The sequence below is a fragment of the Sceloporus occidentalis genome, unplaced genomic scaffold (genome assembly GCF_023333645.1).
Source record: "Sceloporus occidentalis isolate IW3139 unplaced genomic scaffold, rSceOcc1.0.p SCAF_101, whole genome shotgun sequence".
Lineage (NCBI taxonomy): Eukaryota > Metazoa > Chordata > Lepidosauria > Squamata > Phrynosomatidae > Sceloporus > Sceloporus occidentalis.
In genome coordinates this window covers 3,255,976-3,275,545 of record NW_028317081.1, presented here as the reverse complement: position 1 = coordinate 3,275,545, position 19,570 = coordinate 3,255,976, and the positions used below count along the sequence as shown (strand labels likewise).

General features: G+C 49.3%; 2 protein-coding genes across 2 annotated transcripts in view; both read left to right on the top strand.

Moving 5' to 3' along the window:
• Positions 1-15,040, top strand: part of LOC149283996 (polyadenylate-binding protein-interacting protein 1-like) — a 31,851-nt gene extending 16,811 nt beyond the window's left edge. The window contains exon 8 of the mRNA XM_089497316.1: positions 14,947-15,040. Within this exon, the coding sequence (XP_089353442.1) occupies positions 14,947-15,040 (94 nt within the window). The remainder of the gene's footprint in view (positions 1-14,946) is intronic.
• Positions 15,041-15,089: 49 nt separating this feature from the next.
• Positions 15,090-19,570, top strand: part of LOC149283995 (polyadenylate-binding protein-interacting protein 1-like) — a 38,523-nt gene continuing 34,042 nt past the window's right edge. Inside the window, exons 1-2 of the mRNA XM_089497315.1 lie at positions 15,090-15,281; positions 16,698-16,761. Coding sequence (XP_089353441.1) covers positions 15,090-15,281; positions 16,698-16,761 — 256 coding nt within the window. The remainder of the gene's footprint in view (positions 15,282-16,697; positions 16,762-19,570) is intronic.

Genomic DNA, 19,570 nt, shown 5'->3' with positions numbered 1-19,570 from the left:
CTGTGCTTCGACTCCTTGGACTCTGCTCACCTACATTGTTTCCTGTGCGTCAGACCAACTGACTCCTTGGACTCTGCTCACCTACCTTGATTCCTGGGCGCCAGACCCGCCGAGTCCTTGGACTCTGCTCACCTACCTTGATTCAAGGGCGCCAGACCTGCCAACTACTTGGATTCTGTCACATACCTTTATTCCTCTGCGCCGACTCCTTGGACTCTGTGCGCCAGGCCCGCCGACTCCTTCGACTCTGCTCAGCTAACTTGATTCCTGTGTGCTAGACCCGCCGACTCCTTGGACTCTGCTCACCTACCTTGATTCCAGTGCGCCAGACCCGCCGACTCCTTGGATTCTATCACCTACCTTGATTCCTGTGCGCCAGACTCACCGACTCCTTGGACTCTGCTCACCTACCTTGATTCCTGTGCGCCAGTCCCTTGGACTCTGCTCGAATACCTTGTTTCATGTGCGCCAGACACGCTGACTCCTTGGACTCTGCTCACCTAACTTGATTCCTGTGCGCTAGACCCGCCGACTCCTTGGACTCTGCTCACCTACCTTGATTCCTGTGCGCTGACTCCTTGGACTCTGCTTACCTACCTTGATTCCTATGCGTCGACTCCTTGGACTCTGCTCACCTACATTGTTTCCTGTGCGCCAGACCCACTGACTCCTTGGACTCTGCTCACCTACCTTGATTCATGTGCGCTAGACCCGCCGACTCCTTGGATTCTGTCACCTACCTTGATTCCTGTGTACCAACTCCTTGGACTCTGCTCACCTACCTTGATTCCTGTGCGCCAGACCCGCAGACTCCTTGGACTCTGCTCACCTACCTTGATTCCCGTGCGCCAGTTCCGCCGTCTTCTTGGATTCTGTCACCTACCTTGATTCCTGTGTGCCAACTCCTTGGACTCTGCTCACCTACCTTGATTCCTGTGTGCCAGACCCACAGACTCCTTGGACTCTGCTCACCTACCTTGATTCCCATGCGCCAGTCCCGCCGTCTTCTTGGATTCTGTCACCTACCTTGATTCCTGTGTGCCAAGTCCTTGGACTCTGCTCACCTACCTTGATTCCTGTGCGCCAGACCCTTGGACTCTGCTCACCTACATTGTTTCCTCTGCGCCAGACCCGCCGACTCCTTGGACTCTGCTCACTTACCTTGATTCCTGTGCGTCAGCCCAACCGACTTCTTGGACTCTGCTCACCTACCTTGATTCCTGTGCGCCAGACATGCCGACTAATTGGAGTCTGCTCATCTACCATGATTCCTGTGGGCCGACTCCTTGGACTCTGCTCACTACCTTGGTTGCTGTGCTCCAGACCCTGGATTCTGCTCAACTACCTGGCTTCCCGTGTGCCAGAGTCCGCCGACTCCTTGGACTCTGCTCACTACCTTGGTTGCTGTGCTCCAGACCGTGGATTCTGCTCACCTACCTTGATTCCTGTGCACCAGACCAGCTGACTCCTTGGACTCTGCTCACCTACCTTGATTCCTGTGCACCAGAACCTGGACTCTGCTCACCTACCTTGATTCCTGTGCGTCAGACCCGCCGACTCCTTGGACTCTGCTCACCTTCCTTGATTCCTGTGCCCCAGACCCACCTACTCCTTGGACTCTGCTCACCTACCTTAAATCCTGTGCGCCAAGCCCGCCGACTCCTTGGACTCTGCTCACCTAACTTAAATCCTGTGCGCCAAGCCCACCGACTCCTTGGACTCTGCTCACTTACCTTGATTCCTGTGCGCCAGACCCTTGGACTCTGCTCGACTACCTTGTTTCCTGTGCACCAGACACGTCAACTCCTTGGATTATGCTCACTTACCTTGATTTCTGTGCTCCAGACCAGCCGAGTCCTTGGACTCTGCTCACCTACCTTGATTCCTGTGCGCCAAGCCCGCCGACTCCTTGGACTCTGCTCACCTACCTTGATTCCTGTGTGCCAACTCCTTGGACTCTGCTCACCTACCATGATTCCTGTGCGCCGACTCCTTGGACTCTGCTCACCTACCTTGACTCCTATGCGCTGACTCCTTGGACTCTGCTTACCTACCTTGATTCCTGTGCGTCGACTCCTTGGACTCTGCTCACCTACAATGTTTCCTCTGCGTCAGACCCACTGACTCCTTCGACTCTGCTCACCTACCTTGATTCCTGGGCGCCAGACCCGCCGAATCCTTGGATTCTGTCACCTACCTTGATTCCTCTGTGCCGACTCCTTGGACTCTGCTCACCTACCATGATTCCTGTGCGCCGATTCCTTGGACTCTGCTCACCTACCTTTATTACTGTGCGCTGACTCCTTGGACTCTGCTTACCTACCTTGATTCCTGTGCGTCGACTCCTTGGACTCTGCTCACCTACCTTGATTCCTGTGCGCCAGACCCGCCGACTCCTTGGATTCTTTCACCTAACTTGATTCCTGTGCGCCAGACCCACCGACTCCTTGGACTCTGCTCACCTACCTTAATTCCTGTGCGTCGACTCCTTGGACTCTGCTTGACTACCTTGTTTCCTGTGTACCAGAAACCTCAACTCCTTGGAATCTGCTCACTTACCTTGATTCCTGTGCTCCAGACCCACCAAGTCCTTGGACTCTGCTCACCTACCTTGATTCCTGTGCGTCGACTCCTTGGACTCTGCTCACCTTTATTGTTTCCTCTGCGCCAGACCCGCCGACTCCTTGGACTCTGCTCACCTACCTTGATTCCTGTGCGCCAGACCCTTGGACTCTGCTCGACTACCTTGATTCCTGTGTGCCAACTCCTTGGACTCTGCTCACCTACCATGATTTCTGTGCGCCGACTCCTTGGACTCTGCTCACCTACCTTGATTCTTGTGCGCTGACTCCTTGGACTCTGCTTACCTACCTTGATTCCTGTGCGTCGACTCCTTGGACTCTGCTCACCTACATTGTTTCCTCTGCGTCAGACCCACTGACTCCTTGGACTCTGCTCACCTACCTTGATTCCTCTGCGTCGACTCCTTGGACTCTGCTCACCTTTATTGTTTCCTTTGCGTCAGACCCACTGACTCCTTGGACTCTGCTCACCTACCTTGATTCCTGTGTGCCAACTCCTTGGACTCTGCTTACCTACCTTGATTCCTGTGCGTCGACTCCTAGGACTCTGCTCACCTATATTGTTTCCTCTGCGCCAGACCCGCCGACTCCTTGGACTCTGCTCACCTACCTTGATTCCTGTGCGCCAGACCCTTGGACTCTGCTCGACTACCTTGATTCCTGTGTGCCAACTCCTTGGACTCTGCTCACCTACCATGATTCCTGTGCGCCGACTCCTTGGACTCTGCTCACCTACCTTGATTCCTGTGCGCTGACTCCTTGGACTCTGCTTACCTACCTTGATTCCGGTGCGTCGACTCCTTGGACTCTGCTCACCTACATTGTTTCCTCTGCGTCAGACCCACTGACTCCTTGGACTCTGCTCACCTACCTTGATTCCTGGGCGCCAGACCTGCCGACTACTTGGATTCTGTCACATACCTTTATTCCTTTGCGCCGACTCCTTGGACTCTGTGCGCCAGGCCCGCCAACTCCTTGGACTCTGCTCACCTAATTTAAATCCTGTGCGCCAAGCCCACCGACTCCTTGGACTCTGCTCACTTACCTTGATTCCTGTGCGCCAGACCCTTGGACTCTGCTTGACTACCTTGTTTCCTGTGCACCAGACACGTCAACTCCTTGGATTATGCTCACTTACCTTGATTTCTGTGCTCCAGACCAGCCGAGTCCTTGGACTCTGCTCACCTACCTTGATTCCTGTGCGCCAAGCCCGCCGACTCCTTGGACTCTTCTCACCTACCTTGATTCCTGTGTGCCAACTTCTTGGACTCTGCTCACCTACCATGATTCCTGTGCGCCGACTCCTTGGACTCTTCTCATCTACCTTGATTCCTGTGCGCTGACTCCTTGGACTCTGCTTACCTACCTTGATTCCTGTGCGTCGACTCTGCTCACCTACATTGTTTCCTCTGCGTCAGACCCACTGACTCCTTCGACTCTGCTCACCTACCTTGATTCCTGGGCGCCAGACCCGCCGAATCCTTGGATTCTGTCACCTACCTTGATTCCTGTGTGCCAACTCCTTGGACTCTGCTCACCTACCATGATTCCTGTGCGCCGACTCCTTGGACTCTGCTCACCTACCTTTATTACTGTGCGCTGACTCCTTGGACTCTGCTTACCTACCTTGATTCCTGCGCGTCGACTCCTTGAACTCTGCTCACCTACCTTGATTCCTGTGCGCCAGACCCGCCGACTCCTTGGATTCTGTCACCAAACTTGATTCCTGCGCCTCGACTCCTTGGACTCTGCTTGACTACCTTGTTTCCTGTGTACCAGACACGTCAACTCCTTGGATTCTGCTCACTTACCTTGATTCCTGTGCTCCAGACCCACCGACTCCTTGGACTCTGCTCACCTACCTTGATTCCTGTGCGTCGACTCCTTGGACTCTGCTCACCTTTATTGTTTCCTCTGCGTCAGACCCACTGACTCCTTGGACTCTGCTCACCTACCTTGATTCCTGTGTGCCAACTCCTTGGACTCTGCTTACCTACCTTGATTCCTGTGCATCGACTCCTAGGACTCTGCTCACCTATATTGTTTCCTCTGCGCCAGACCCGCCGATTCCTTGGACTCTGCTCACCTACCTTGATTCCTGTGTGCCAGACCCTTGGACTCTGTCGACTACCTTGATTCCTGTGTGCCAACTCCTTGGACTCTGCTCACCTACCATGATTCCTGTGCGCCGACTCCTTGGACTCTGCTCACCTACCTTGATTCCTGTGCGCTGACTCCTTGGACTCTGCTTACCTACCTTGATTCCTGTGCGTCGACTCCTTGGACTCTGCTCACCTACATTGTTTCCTCTGCGTCAGACCCACTGACTCCTTGGACTCTGCTCACCTACCTTGATTCCTGTGCGTCGACTCCTTGGACTCTGCTCACCTTTATTGTTTCCTCTGCGTCAGACCCACTGACTCCTTGGACTCTGCTCACCTACCTTGATTCCTGTGTGCCAACTCCTTGGACTCTGCTCACCTACCATGATTCCTGTGCGCCGACTCCTTGGACTCTGCTCACCTACCTTGATTCCTGTGCGCTGACTCCTTGGACTCTGCTTACCTACCTTGATTCCTGTGCGTCGACTCCTTGGACTCTGCTCACCTACATTGTTTCCTCTGCGTCAGACCCACTGACTCCTTGGACTCTGCTCACCTACCTTGATTCCTGTGCGTCGACTCCTTGGACTCTGCTCACCTTTATTGTTTCCTCTGCGTCAGACCCACTGACTCCTTGGACTCTGCTCACCTACCTTGATTCCTGTGCGCCAGACCCGCCGACTCCTTGGATTCTTTCACCTAACTTGATTCCTGTGCGCCAGACCCACCGACTCCTTGGACTCTGCTCACCTACCTTAATTCCTGTGCGTCGACTCCTTGGACTCTGCTTGACTACCTTGTTTCCTGTGTACCAGAAACCTCAACTCCTTGGAATCTGCTCACTTACCTTGATTCCTGTGCTCCAGACCCACCAAGTCCTTGGACTCTGCTCACCTACCTTGATTCCTGTGCGTCGACTCCTTGGACTCTGCTCACCTTTATTGTTTCCTCTGCGCCAGACCCGCCGACTCCTTGGACTCTGCTCACCTACCTTGATTCCTGTGCGCCAGACCCTTGGACTCTGCTCGACTACCTTGATTCCTGTGTGCCAACTCCTTGGACTCTGCTCACCTACCATGATTTCTGTGCGCCGACTCCTTGGACTCTGCTCACCTACCTTGATTCTTGTGCGCTGACTCCTTGGACTCTGCTTACCTACCTTGATTCCTGTGCGTCGACTCCTTGGACTCTGCTCACCTACATTGTTTCCTCTGCGTCAGACCCACTGACTCCTTGGACTCTGCTCACCTACCTTGATTCCTCTGCGTCGACTCCTTGGACTCTGCTCACCTTTATTGTTTCCTTTGCGTCAGACCCACTGACTCCTTGGACTCTGCTCACCTACCTTGATTCCTGTGTGCCAACTCCTTGGACTCTGCTTACCTACCTTGATTCCTGTGCGTCGACTCCTAGGACTCTGCTCACCTATATTGTTTCCTCTGCGCCAGACCCGCCGACTCCTTGGACTCTGCTCACCTACCTTGATTCCTGTGCGCCAGACCCTTGGACTCTAGTCGACTACCTTGATTCCTGTGTGCCAACTCCTTGGACTCTGCTCACCTACCATGATTCCTGTGCGCCGACTCCTTGGACTCTGCTCACCTACCTTGATTCCTGTGCGCTGACTCCTTGGACTCTGCTTACCTACCTTGATTCCGGTGCGTCGACTCCTTGGACTCTGCTCACCTACATTGTTTCCTCTGCGTCAGACCCACTGACTCCTTGGACTCTGCTCACCTACCTTGATTCCTGGGCGCCAGACCTGCCGACTACTTGGATTCTGTCACATACCTTTATTCCTTTGCGCCGACTCCTTGGACTCTGTGCGCCAGGCCCGCCAACTCCTTGGACTCTGCTCACCTAATTTAAATCCTGTGCGCCAAGCCCACCGACTCCTTGGACTCTGCTCACTTACCTTGATTCCTGTGCGCCAGACCCTTGGACTCTGCTTGACTACCTTGTTTCCTGTGCACCAGACACGTCAACTCCTTGGATTATGCTCACTTACCTTGATTTCTGTGCTCCAGACCAGCCGAGTCCTTGGACTCTGCTCACCTACCTTGATTCCTGTGCGCCAAGCCCGCCGACTCCTTGGACTCTTCTCACCTACCTTGATTCCTGTGTGCCAACTTCTTGGACTCTGCTCACCTACCATGATTCCTGTGCGCCGACTCCTTGGACTCTTCTCATCTACCTTGATTCCTGTGCGCTGACTCCTTGGACTCTGCTTACCTACCTTGATTCCTGTGCGTCGACTCTGCTCACCTACATTGTTTCCTCTGCGTCAGACCCACTGACTCCTTTGACTCTGCTCACCTACCTTGATTCCTGGGCGCCAGACCCGCCGAATCCTTGGATTCTGTCACCTACCTTGATTCCTGTGTGCCAACTCCTTGGACTCTGCTCACCTACCATGATTCCTGTGCGCCGACTCCTTGGACTCTGCTCACCTACCTTTATTACTGTGCGCTGACTCCTTGGACTCTGCTTACCTACCTTGATTCCTGCGCGTCGACTCCTTGAACTCTGCTCACCTACCTTGATTCCTGTGCGCCAGACCCGCCGACTCCTTGGATTCTGTCACCAAACTTGATTCCTGCGCCTCGACTCCTTGGACTCTGCTTGACTACCTTGTTTCCTGTGTACCAGACACGTCAACTCCTTGGATTCTGCTCACTTACCTTGATTCCTGTGCTCCAGACCCACCGACTCCTTGGACTCTGCTCACCTACCTTGATTCCTGTGCGTCGACTCCTTGGACTCTGCTCACCTTTATTGTTTCCTCTGCGTCAGACCCACTGACTCCTTGGACTCTGCTCACCTACCTTGATTCCTGTGTGCCAACTCCTTGGACTCTGCTTACCTACCTTGATTCCTGTGCATCGACTCCTAGGACTCTGCTCACCTATATTGTTTCCTCTGCGCCAGACCCGCCGATTCCTTGGACTCTGCTCACCTACCTTGATTCCTGTGTGCCAGACCCTTGGACTCTGTCGACTACCTTGATTCCTGTGTGCCAACTCCTTGGACTCTGCTCACCTACCATGATTCCTGTGCGCCGACTCCTTGGACTCTGCTCACCTACCTTGATTCCTGTGCGCTGACTCCTTGGACTCTGCTTACCTACCTTGATTCCTGTGCGTCGACTCCTTGGACTCTGCTCACCTACATTGTTTCCTCTGCGTCAGACCCACTGACTCCTTGGACTCTGCTCACCTACCTTGATTCCTGTGCGTCGACTCCTTGGACTCTGCTCACCTTTATTGTTTCCTCTGCGTCAGACCCACTGACTCCTTGGACTCTGCTCACCTACCTTGATTCCTGTGTGCCAACTCCTTGGACTCTGCTCACCTACCATGATTCCTGTGCGCCGACTCCTTGGACTCTGCTCATCTACCTTGATTCCTGTGCGCTGACTCCTTGGACTCTGCTTACCTACCTTGATTCCTGTGCGTCGACTCCTTGGACTCTGCTCACCTACATTGTTTCCTCTGCGTCAGACCCACTGACTCCTTCGACTCTGCTCACCTACCTTGATTCCTGGGCGCCAGACCCGCCGAATCCTTGGATTCTGTCACCTACCTTGATTCCTGTGTGCCAACTCCTTGGACTCTGCTCACCTACCATGATTCCTGTGCGCCGACTCCTTGGACTCTGCTCACCTACCTTTATTACTGTGCGCTGACTCCTTGGACTCTGCTTACCTACCTTGATTCCTGTGCGTCGACTCCTTGGACTCTGCTCACCTACCTTGATTCCTGTGCGCCAGACCCGCCGACTCCTTGGATTCTTTCACCTAACTTGATTCCTGTGCGCCAGACCCACCGACTCCTTGGACTCTGCTCACCTACCTTAATTCCTGTGCCTCGACTCCTTGGACTCTGCTTGACTACCTTGTTTCCTGTGTACCAGACACGTCAACTCCTTGGATTCTGCTCACTTACCTTGATTCCTGTGCTCCAGACCCACCGACTCCTTGGACTCTGCTTACCTACCTTGATTCCTGTGCGTCGACTCCTTGGACTCTGCTCACCTACATTGTTTCCTCTGCGTCAGACCCACTGACTCCTTGGACTCTGCTCACCTACCTTGATTCCTGGGCGCCAGACCTGCCGACTACTTGGATTCTGTCACATACCTTTATTCCTTTGCGCCGACTCCTTGGACTCTGCTCACCTACATTGTTTCCTCTGCGCCAGGCCCGCCAACTCCTTGGACTCTGCTCACCTACCTTGATTCCAGTGCGCCAGACCCGCCGACTCCTAGGATTCTGCTCACCTACCTTAATTCCTGTGCGTCGACTCCTTGGATTCTGCTCACCTACCTTGATTCCTGTGCGCCAGACATGCCGACTCCTTGGACTCTTCTCACCTACCTTGATTCCTGTGCGCCGACTCCTTGGACTCTGCTCACCTACCTTGATTCCTGTGCGCCAGACCCGCCGACTCCTTGGATTCTGTCACCAAACTTGATTCCTGTGCGCCAGACCCACCGACTACTTGGACTCTGCTCACCTACCTTGATTCCTGTGCGCTGACTCCTTGGACTCTGCTTACCTACCTTGATTCCTGTGCGTCGACTCCTAGGACTCTGCTCACCTACATTGTTTCATCTGCGCCAGACCCGCCGACTCCTTGGACTCTGCTCACCTACCTTGATTCCTGTGCGCCAGACCCTTGGACTCTGCTCGACTACCTTGTTTCCTGTGCACCAGACATGTCAACTCCTTGGATTCTGCTCACTTACCTTGATTCCTGTGCTCCGGACCAGCCGACTCCTTGGACTCTGCTCACCTACCTTGATTCCTGTGTGCCAACTCCTTGGACTCTGCTCACCTACCATGATTCCTGTGCGTCGACTCCTTGGACTCTGCTCACCTACATTGTTTCCTCTGCGTCAGACCCACTGACTCCTTGGACTCTGCTCACCTACCTTGATTCCTGGGCGCCAGACCTGCCGAGTCCTTGGACTCTGCTCACCTACCTTGATTCCTGGGCGCCAGACCTGCCGACTACTTGGATTCTGTCACATACCTTTATTCCTTTGCGCCGACTCCTTGGACTCTGTGCGCCAGGCCCGCCGACTCCTTGGACTCTGCTCACCTACCTTGATTCCTGTGTGCCAGCTCCTTGGACTTTGCTCACCTACCATGATTCCTGTGCGCATACTCCTTGGACTCTGCTCACCTACCTTGATTCCTGTGCATCGACTCCTTGGACTCTGCTCACCTATATTGTTTCCTCTGCGTCAGACCCACTGACTCCTTGGACTCTGCTCACCTACCTTGATTCCTGGATGCCAGACCCGCCGACTCCTTGGATTCTGTCACTTACCTTGATTCCTGTGTGCCGACTCCTTGGACTCTGCTTACCTACCTTGATTCCTGTGCGTCGACTCCTAGGACTCTGCTCACCTACATTGTTTCATCTGCGCCAGACCCGCCGACTCCTTGGACTCTGCTCACCTACCTTGATTCCTGTGCGCCAGACCCTTGGACTCTGCTCGACTACCTTGTTTCCTGTGCACCAGACACATCAACTCCTTGGATTCTGCTCACTTACCTTGATTCCTGTGCTCAAGAGCAGCGGACTCCTTGGACTCTGCTCACCTACCATGATTCCTGTGCGCCGACTCCTTGGATTCTGCTCACCTACCTTGATTCCTGTGCGTCGACTCCTTGGACTCCGCTCACCTACCTTGATTCCTGGGCGCCAGACCCGCCGACTCCTTGGATTCTGTCACCTACCTTGATTCCTGTGTGCCAACTCTTTGGATTCTTCTCACCTACCATGATTCCTGTGCACCGACTCCTTGGACTCTTCTCACCTACCATGATTCCTGTGCGCCGACTCCTTGGACTCTGCTCACCTACCTTGATTCCTGTGCGTCGACTCCTTGGACTCTGCTCACCTACCTTGATTCCTGTGCGCCAGACACGCCGACTCCTTGAATTCTGTCACCTAACTTGATTCCTGTGCGCCAGACCCACCAACTCCTTGGACTCTGCTCACCTACCTTGATTCCTGTGCTCCAGACCAGCCGACTCCTTGGACTCTGCTCACCTACCCTGATTCCTGTGTGCCAACTCCTTGGACTCTGCTCACCTACCTTGATTCCTGTGCGTCGACTCCTTGGACTCTGCTCACCTATATTGTTTCCTCTGTGTCAGACCCACTGACTCCTTGGACTCTGCTCACCTACCTTGATTCCTGGGCACCAGACCCGCAGACTCCTTGGATTCTGTCACCTAACTTGATTCCTGTGTGCCAACTCCTTGGACTCTGCTCACCTACCATGATTCTTGTGCGCCGACTCCTTGGACTCTGTTCACCTACTGTCACGATCACGGCCGGAGTACGGTCCGGGGGGACTCACCGCGTCGCGCTCCCGTGCGGAGTGCGTCGCCCGAGTACCCGCGGCGTCACAGCCCCGTCCGGGACGCGTCGCCCGGGTGCTCGTGGCATCGAGCTCCGGTGCGGAGTGCATCTCCCGAGTACCCCCGAGTGGCGGGTACTCGGTACTTACCCCTCCCGGGACGATCCAGCGGCACAGGGTCCTCTTCCGCGGCGGTTCACAAGAATGAACCGCCGCACAGTGATGGACACCTACGGTGTCACAGGACACGCCCCCCTGTCAATCCTCTACCCCTATGGAGGAGAAACACGTACATTGGACGTCATCATAGTTGGGGGCGGGATCTGGAAGGGCGGCAGGTTTAAAAGCAGAGCACTGACACCAGTTCAGTGCTCAGTTGTTTTTACAACTAGCTGCTGTATCTACCTGGTGTTTACCTGTCTATGTTGATTCCTGTTACCGACCTTGGCTTGTATTCTGACCACGTTACCCTCTCAGCTCCTGACCCGGCTTGTTTTGACCATTCTCTGCCTGCTGCCTGTTACCGACCTTGGCTTGATTCCTGACCACGTTAACCTCTCAGCTCCTGACCCGGCTTGTTTTGACCATTCTCTGCCTGCTGCCTGTTACCGACCTTGGCTTGATTCCTGACCACGTTAACCTCTCAGCTCCTGACCCGGCTTGTTTTGACCATTCTCTGCCTGATACCTGGTACCGACCTCGGCTTGATTCCTGACCTCGTTTACTTCTCTGCTCCTAAACCTGGAGTATCTGACTAAGAAGAGACAGGTCCGTTTGTTTCCTGCATCCTGGTTTCCACACCTTTGCAAACGTAACACCTACCTTGATTCCTGGGTGCCAGACCCGCAGACTCCTTGGATTCTGTCACCTAACTTGATTCCTGTGTGCCAACTCCTTGGACTCTGCTCACCTACCATGATTCCTGTGCGCCGACTCCTTGGACTCTGTTCACCTACCTTGATTCCTGTGCCCCAGACCCGGCGACTCCTTGGATTCTGTCACCTACCTTACCTTGTACAATATCGGTTACTATTATTATTATTATTTATATAAAGTCACCATATTCTGCAGTGCTGTATAATGTGTGTTATTAGTATTGATTTATATAGTGCCATCATATTCCGCAGTGCTGTATAATGTGCGTTATTATTATTGATATATCGCCATCAAATTCCGTAGCGCTGTACAATGCGTGTTATTATTATTTCTTTTATATCTTCATCCTACTCTGCAGCGCTGTAGAATGTGTTATTATTAATAGTGATATAGCACCATCATATTCCACAACTCTGTACAATGTGTGTTATTATTATTCATATAGTGCCATCCTATTCTGCAGCACTGTAAAATGTGTTATTATTTTTGATTAATATAGCGCCAACATATTCCGCAGCGCTGTACAATGTGTTATCATTATTAGTATTGATTTATATAGCGCCATCATATACCGCTGCATTGTACAATGTGTTATTATTATTATTGATTTATATTTGATCATCATATTCTTCGGCACTGTATAATGTGTATTATTATTTTTGATTTATCTAGCACCATCACACTGACATTTTCTAAAAGCAAGTGTTGCTATAAAGGGAATAAGGTCAATAAATTAATCACAAATAAACTTCAAAAAGAAAACAGCAAAGAGGTTAGTCACTAAAATTATAGATATTGATAAAAAAGTTATGAACCCTGATAAAATTGTGTTACATTTTTGAAAATTTTAGCAAACTCTGTACAATCTCCTATCAATACTTCACCGAGGAATATTTTAAAGATAAAAATGGGATGAAAATTATAGTTCAGTCATTGATTCCTGCAAACCAAGTAGGTGTCGGTGAATAATAGAAGAGTATTAGACACATTAGACTTCAGCCTTTGACAGATTCAGATGGAATCTCTTCTTAAAATCTCTAGAAACCTTTGGATTTAATGCTAGAATGATAGACGCTATAGGCTTTATATACTATCGCTACTGCTACAGTAACGGGAACAGGTTTCTCCTCATCACCACTCTTATATATTGTCTCATTGGGACCCTTGGCCGTCTCGAATAGAGAAAACCCAAGCATTAAATGCTTCACTACTGCACACGGGGAGCCTTTATGCCGATGATATACTAATCGCCAAGGAAAATCTGGAGATCTCGGTATAAGAAATAGTGAAAGCTATAAACGAATACGCCATATTTTCAGAATACAAGCTCCATTTAGAAAAACATTCCAAACCATGTGAAATGCAAATTGATAAACAAACTTTGTTTTTACCCGGGCTAAAGATGACATTAAACACCTAGGAATAAATATGTTAAATAAGTGGTGGAGGATAACTTCCTACTTAATTAAAATCTGAAAGAGTGGAAAACGCTGGAGATTAACGGTGAGGAAAAATAAATTCTATTAAAGCCAATATTCTCCCATAATTGACATATCTTATTCAGATGATCTCTTGTTTCTAAACCCTGATTAAAACTATTACAAACAGCGTTCTCTAAATGTATTTTATTAGGTAGAAAAGCGTGATATAAAATATTATAATGCTAGCAGGTTGGTCCATGCTCTCATTACCCAAAAATACAAACTAGAGATGTGACAGATGGCCCCATATATAGCTGGATATCGCTAGTATTAAAAATGTACTCACTTTGTATGGCGTCCTGATAAAACTAATGCCTCGATGCTAGATACGGTTTCAACTCTTTAGTCTTAAGCAATATATTAAAATTCTGGTTCAGGAAAGTGTTCCAATGTGGAAAATAAGGTGATTTCCTCTCAACTAATCGGGATACTGGATAAAAATACAACCGATTTTAACATTACAATGAGAGAGGGTGCGTGAGAGGAAATGTGGGCTTCTGACAACAAATTTCGTTTCTGAATTTAAATTGGCCCACCGGAAACAAGCAAAAGGTATTCTTACCTAACACTCCCTGAACCTGAGAAAAAAAAAGGCTAGAGTTATTATTAGGCTTTTACCCATTTGTTGGCCAAATCAGGATGTTTTCAGTCGTTTTAGGTTTTTCGGCATCCGCTACGCTCTTCCTCTGTATGTCTCCGTATTTGAGGAGCTGCGTGTTATTGGTGTGATTGTTAATATCTGTGTTTTGCCAAAAGATCAGTAATACATGTGTTAGAGAGAGCTACATATATGTTTTCTCTGGAAGATGAATAGTGTGTGTGTGTTACAGAGAGCTGTCACTGTGTCTGTGTGCAGGAGCGTCTGTGTGTCAGAACTATGACATCATAAGACATGAGCGTTGCTGGAGATCAGCCTGCTGAAAAGCAAAAAAACAATCTCCCACGAGGCAGATAAAGAGTTAAAACTTTATTAAAGATTGTGATGTGTACTTTTGTGTAATAAATAGTTTTATGAATTCCCGGCTGTTGTGTGTTTATTACCGGGTTTGTGTTAAGTGTATAAGCGGAGAGAGGACGATGCTCACCGGTAAAATGTCTTTTTTTTTTTTTACGGGTTGTGAAAACTAGAGACATAACGGATTTTGTTAAACTATCACACTGTGTGCGGAGGTACCGCGATCAGCGCGCGTCTATCGTAAATCGTCTTAAGTTAAAACATCGTTTTTTTCTTTGTTTTAACTTTATTTAAAATCCTCCATGATAAATAAAGTAAACAAAAAACTTTATTTAATATGGAGGATGTTAAATAAAGTTAAAAAACAAACAAAAAAACCGATGTTTTAATTTTAGTCGCACACCCCCTAAGGCAATAGATTTAGTAAAGCCTCCCGGGTGCGATATTTCTGAATACTTGTATCCGGTAATTATTTGACCCAATGAGTGCCTCCAGACGTAGAAGCCTCGCATAAATACAGGGCCCTGTAACGAAACCTAGCCGTAACTAAACATAGGCGATATCCCGTCCCCTAGGCAACAGTACGTCATGTCCAATGAGGGTTCTACAGGAGTGGCGCACAGCTATCCTAAGCAAATCATTGATGAGAGGGGCGGTGCCTGCTGGTGACCGGTTTGTTTGAAGCGCTCTGACGTCAGCGTTGTCGGTTGGCGTGTAGATGGCTGCGCTGCGATACGCGCTGCTGTACTCGGATGAGTCGGCCGAAGCGCTGTATGAGGATGGGGTCCGGCTGCTGCTGTCACCCTGTGGGACGGAGTTTGTTTATGAGACCTCTGAGCCCCGGGCGCACCCGCTTCAGACGCCTCACAGAAGCCGGCACCGTACTGAGTTTGCCACAAGCAGCTGCCTGGTGAGGGGCCTGGGCCATGGGGTGGGTGGGCGAGTATATTCCGTGCGTTGAAGCCTGCCCTGTTTCCTTCGCTCATCCCCGGGGAGTTCGTAGTGCCGTGTCTATAGAATAACTTGCACGAAGTGATGTTACGTTTATTCCTGGGGCCCCATCCTGAACCCTCCTGCCGGAGCAGTGTATGACCCTGCGGCCCCAAATGCCTACCGGTTTATGACAAGGACCCGAGAAAGGGATGAGGGACTGGAGGTAGAACGTTTCTGGGCATGTTATCTGCGTGGGGTAAAAATAATAAAGTCCATGTTTTTCATCTAAACGCTCTGTTACTTTAAGAACACAGAACAGTGTGATTAATAACTCGGTTTATACGTTAATATGTGAAGTTCCAACGATAATGGACATTTCTAGTTATATGGAAGCCACTGCTTAGTTACCAGCAGAAATCCTGAAGCTGGAAGTTTGTGTGTGAATGAATGTGTGTGTGTGTGTGTGTGTGTGTATATTATAATACATACACTGCCGTTCAAAAGGTTCTGCGTTTGTGGGCTGCTGCTGGTTACTCCGTTTGCCCCGTGCACCTCTGTCTTCTGGTTTTGAGATTTGGTGTGCATGTCTCAATCTGCTTTTGTTTCTACTCTTTTAGGACAGGGTGCTCCAGGTCCTTGACTTCCGAAATACATTTTCCGGCTGTCCCTTTATCCCTTTAAGTATTTTACCTCCAGAGAAAACAGTAGTAAGTATTCTGCACGTTGAAATGGCAAATGTATGTGTAAAACATCACAGGGCGGCGTAGGCTCTTGGGGCAGCGGAACTCAATCCCAATCAAGCTGCCATGCGCTATAATATGCTTTAAAATCTATAGGAAATCCGGGCCGCATTGGTGCTTTGTCTTGTCTGTGATCAGCGGCATATTCTGGCCACTCTGCCTCAAAACAAGAAGCCAATTGCCCTCTTGGGCAGTCAGGCTCCCTATAGCACCTCTGTTTAACGTACGGGTTAAAAGGGAGATCAGTAATCTCTAGCCAACTAGCGATATGAAGGACTGGTCCAAGACGGCACAGCTTCCGTAGTTCACTTTGAGTCTGTAATGGGAACGCTCTGGGAGATGTTGTATCCTGAAGCATGGCGGCCTGGAGAGGGCAACTGATTACACCATCAAGGCCAGATGTGATCTACAACATGGTGTTTCTGCGCTTAAAGAACTATTACATGATATAATCTGCTGCTCACCTGCTTTCCTGAAATTAACACTTCTCGGTAAATCGACCCCGCTGCTTCACAACCTTCTAGTCTGTAACCCTTACTGTGTCTGTTTTGCGAGTTGGACAGCTAATGCTTTTTGTAGTTTGAACAGGAGCCAATTCAATACCCTCCCAGTGATCCGGGAATTATGAGGTCTTTCTCTTTTTTTCACCCCAGAGTCTTCTGTCTGAGATTTCTGGAGTAACGTGGCCCCGTCTGGAGGATAAAGAGTTTGTCGGAGGTCTGGAGGGTGGCGGTGTAAAGGTTTCTTCTTTGGATGGAAATGCCAATTTATACATGTCTGCTTTGAAAAAAGAATTCCTCGTGGAGTTCTTGTGCCAACTAAGCTGCAAAACCCCAGCACTAAACCCTGAATCCCAAAGTCAAGATCTGTTACCCTACCCATTGAGATATGGAGAGCGAATTCATGCAACCGGAAATAAAATCTCTTCCAGTAAAGGAAGGAGCGGCTCAAAGTATTCTTCTTCTGTGATCCAAGTTATGGATGACTTGCGCTTTGCAAAGCATGGCTTCCGGTACAGTTGGCTGGTCCAGCGGTTCTCAGTGTCGTGCTGCCCGGCGGAGTTTTATTATCCCATGTCTGTGGCCCTACGTTTTCTGAACAGATCGTCTGAAAGTGAGCCAAGAGATGATGATACTCCAACTGGCAGTGAAACCCCAGGCGAACCGGAGCATTTCAGAGAAGGCGCTGGTTCGGTTTTACCGAAAGCTTTACCTCTGACCTGTAAGAGAACCCATTTACACAGGTGAATATTATATTGTGTGTGTTGGGCCAGTTCCGGATAATTACCGTATATAAATATCAATAATATATTTCATATAGACTCTGAAAACAGGTGAGAGCTGTGTAGTTTTCTAGACATTTGCTGCTTGTGCTTCTCAGGAAGGCAGTGGTTTAAGAATGTAATTGTGGTTATGAATTGGCTATTAATATGGTTAACAGAAGGCATAGAATGAAATTTACTTGCGAGAAGCAGACCCTCTTTACCTAAACACCTTGATGACAATTGACGTGCCTGGTATGTCATGAGGTTAAACAGGTTTAGAAAGCGATCAGATTGCTTTCTTCCCCCTGCAGCAGGGGCTCTGATCGCTCCCCAGGGCGTCGGCATGCAGCATATTAAATATACCTGAAGTGTCTGAGGGGAAAAAAAACCCACAAAAAATACTACCACAAACATTAACAGCTGGTATTGGAATTTGTGCACAAAAAGAGGTAAAAGGAGTTTTTTTTTTTTTGTTTTTTTTTAAATTGGCTTTCGTAGGGAAATAAAAGATTTTTCAAATAAGTCAGAAAGTCCCATTTGTTTTCAGTTTTTCACCACATTGTTTTTTGTTTTTATAGTAAATTAGATGATCAAAATAATGAAAGGATAAATAATAAATCCCTTGTCTTAAAATAAAATAAAAAAAGGAGATATATATATATACTTGTGTGGGTACACTAAATGGGAGAGAAGAAAACTACAGCTAAACAAGTACCGCAAAAGTGTTAAAACAGCCATTGTCACGAAGGGTACATTAAACAGCTCTGTCTTTAAGGGGTTAAAGCAGGGGTTGATAAATTTAGTTGAGATTTAGGAACCAACCTTTTTTTCTTCCCCAATCATGTTTTTATTGGGGCAATAACCTAAAACACACCTTACGGTAACACATGCTGACATTCTACATTCATATGCTCACGCTATACACTAATACATGCTTTATTGCTGAAACACACACTAATGCTAATGCCATACTGTAACAAAACACCATACACACCAACAATACATGTTTATACAATGCACACACTATCTAATATACACACACAGGCTAACACTATACATATAGAAAAACACACACTGTGACACTATACACACACACCTCTCGTAGAGACCTGCCATGCCGCTGCCATTGTGAATCCGGCCCCCTATGCTTTCCCGTGGATGCGGGATGAAGCGGGTGCCATGAGGCTTGTCGAGTCCAGGGTTAAAGTCGCCGGTAAATCTATGTGATGTGAGTAATATATCTGTGTTTCTCACGCAGGTGGAATTTCTGTAACCCAGGCATGTCCTCTACTTTCTCAATGCCTTTAAAAGTGGCTGTATGTGGTGACGTAACCTACAGGTAAGAAGAGAGAAAATTCCTTGATCAGTAGGGTAGTTAATATCCTAGTTCAAGATTTTAAAGAGGAGACCTGCTGAAGACTTCAAGAGTATGAAACTCCTGGTTATCAAAAGGGCAGCAACATACTTTCATTCAGGGACTTCCTAGGCCTGACCCTGGGCAGCACCCCCAGCCGCCCTCTCCTCGGCTACCATCATTACTACCTAGTGCCAGGGTATTATATCTTATCCCAGCGCTCCTTATATTAAAGATGTGCGTCACCTGGGGACAGCAAACCATGGAGGCTGTGTTGCTAGATGCAGTCCTCATACACTGTAGGACCAAAAGTATGCGGACACCTGACCGTAGCATGTATATGAGCTTCTTGGACATACCATTCCAAAACCATGGCCATTAATGTGGAGTTTGCCTCTCTTTTGCAACTATAACAGCCTCTAACAAGAGGCTTCCAACAAGATTTTGTACCAAACGTGCATTTGTAAAGTCAGGTGCTGTTGTTGGGAGCGAAGTCCTGAACAGTCTTAGTTCCAGTTCATCTCAAAGGTGTTCAGTGGAGTTAAGGTCAGGGCTCTGTGCGGGACACTTGGTTCCTCCACGCCAAACCCATCATTTTATAAAGCTCCTGATGCACAGTGCTTGTGCTGTTTGTTTTGTCTTAGGTGATATAGTGGACTTTAGGTCCCGTAGTATAATATAAATGGACTGATGGGATCTCCCTGCTAACTGGCTCACTGAGCGGCTGTCTGAATGGGATGATCTGCACCCCCTGCCCTAGGCCAGAATACACCACAGCCGGGGTGTTCTTTAGGGACAGTATGATAATAGTCAGTCTCGTGACAATCCAGCGATATCCCGGGGTGTCTGCCAGAAGCCCCATGTCATCATATTTAATTTCACGAGTTGTTCCTTGCTTAGCTGTTGAT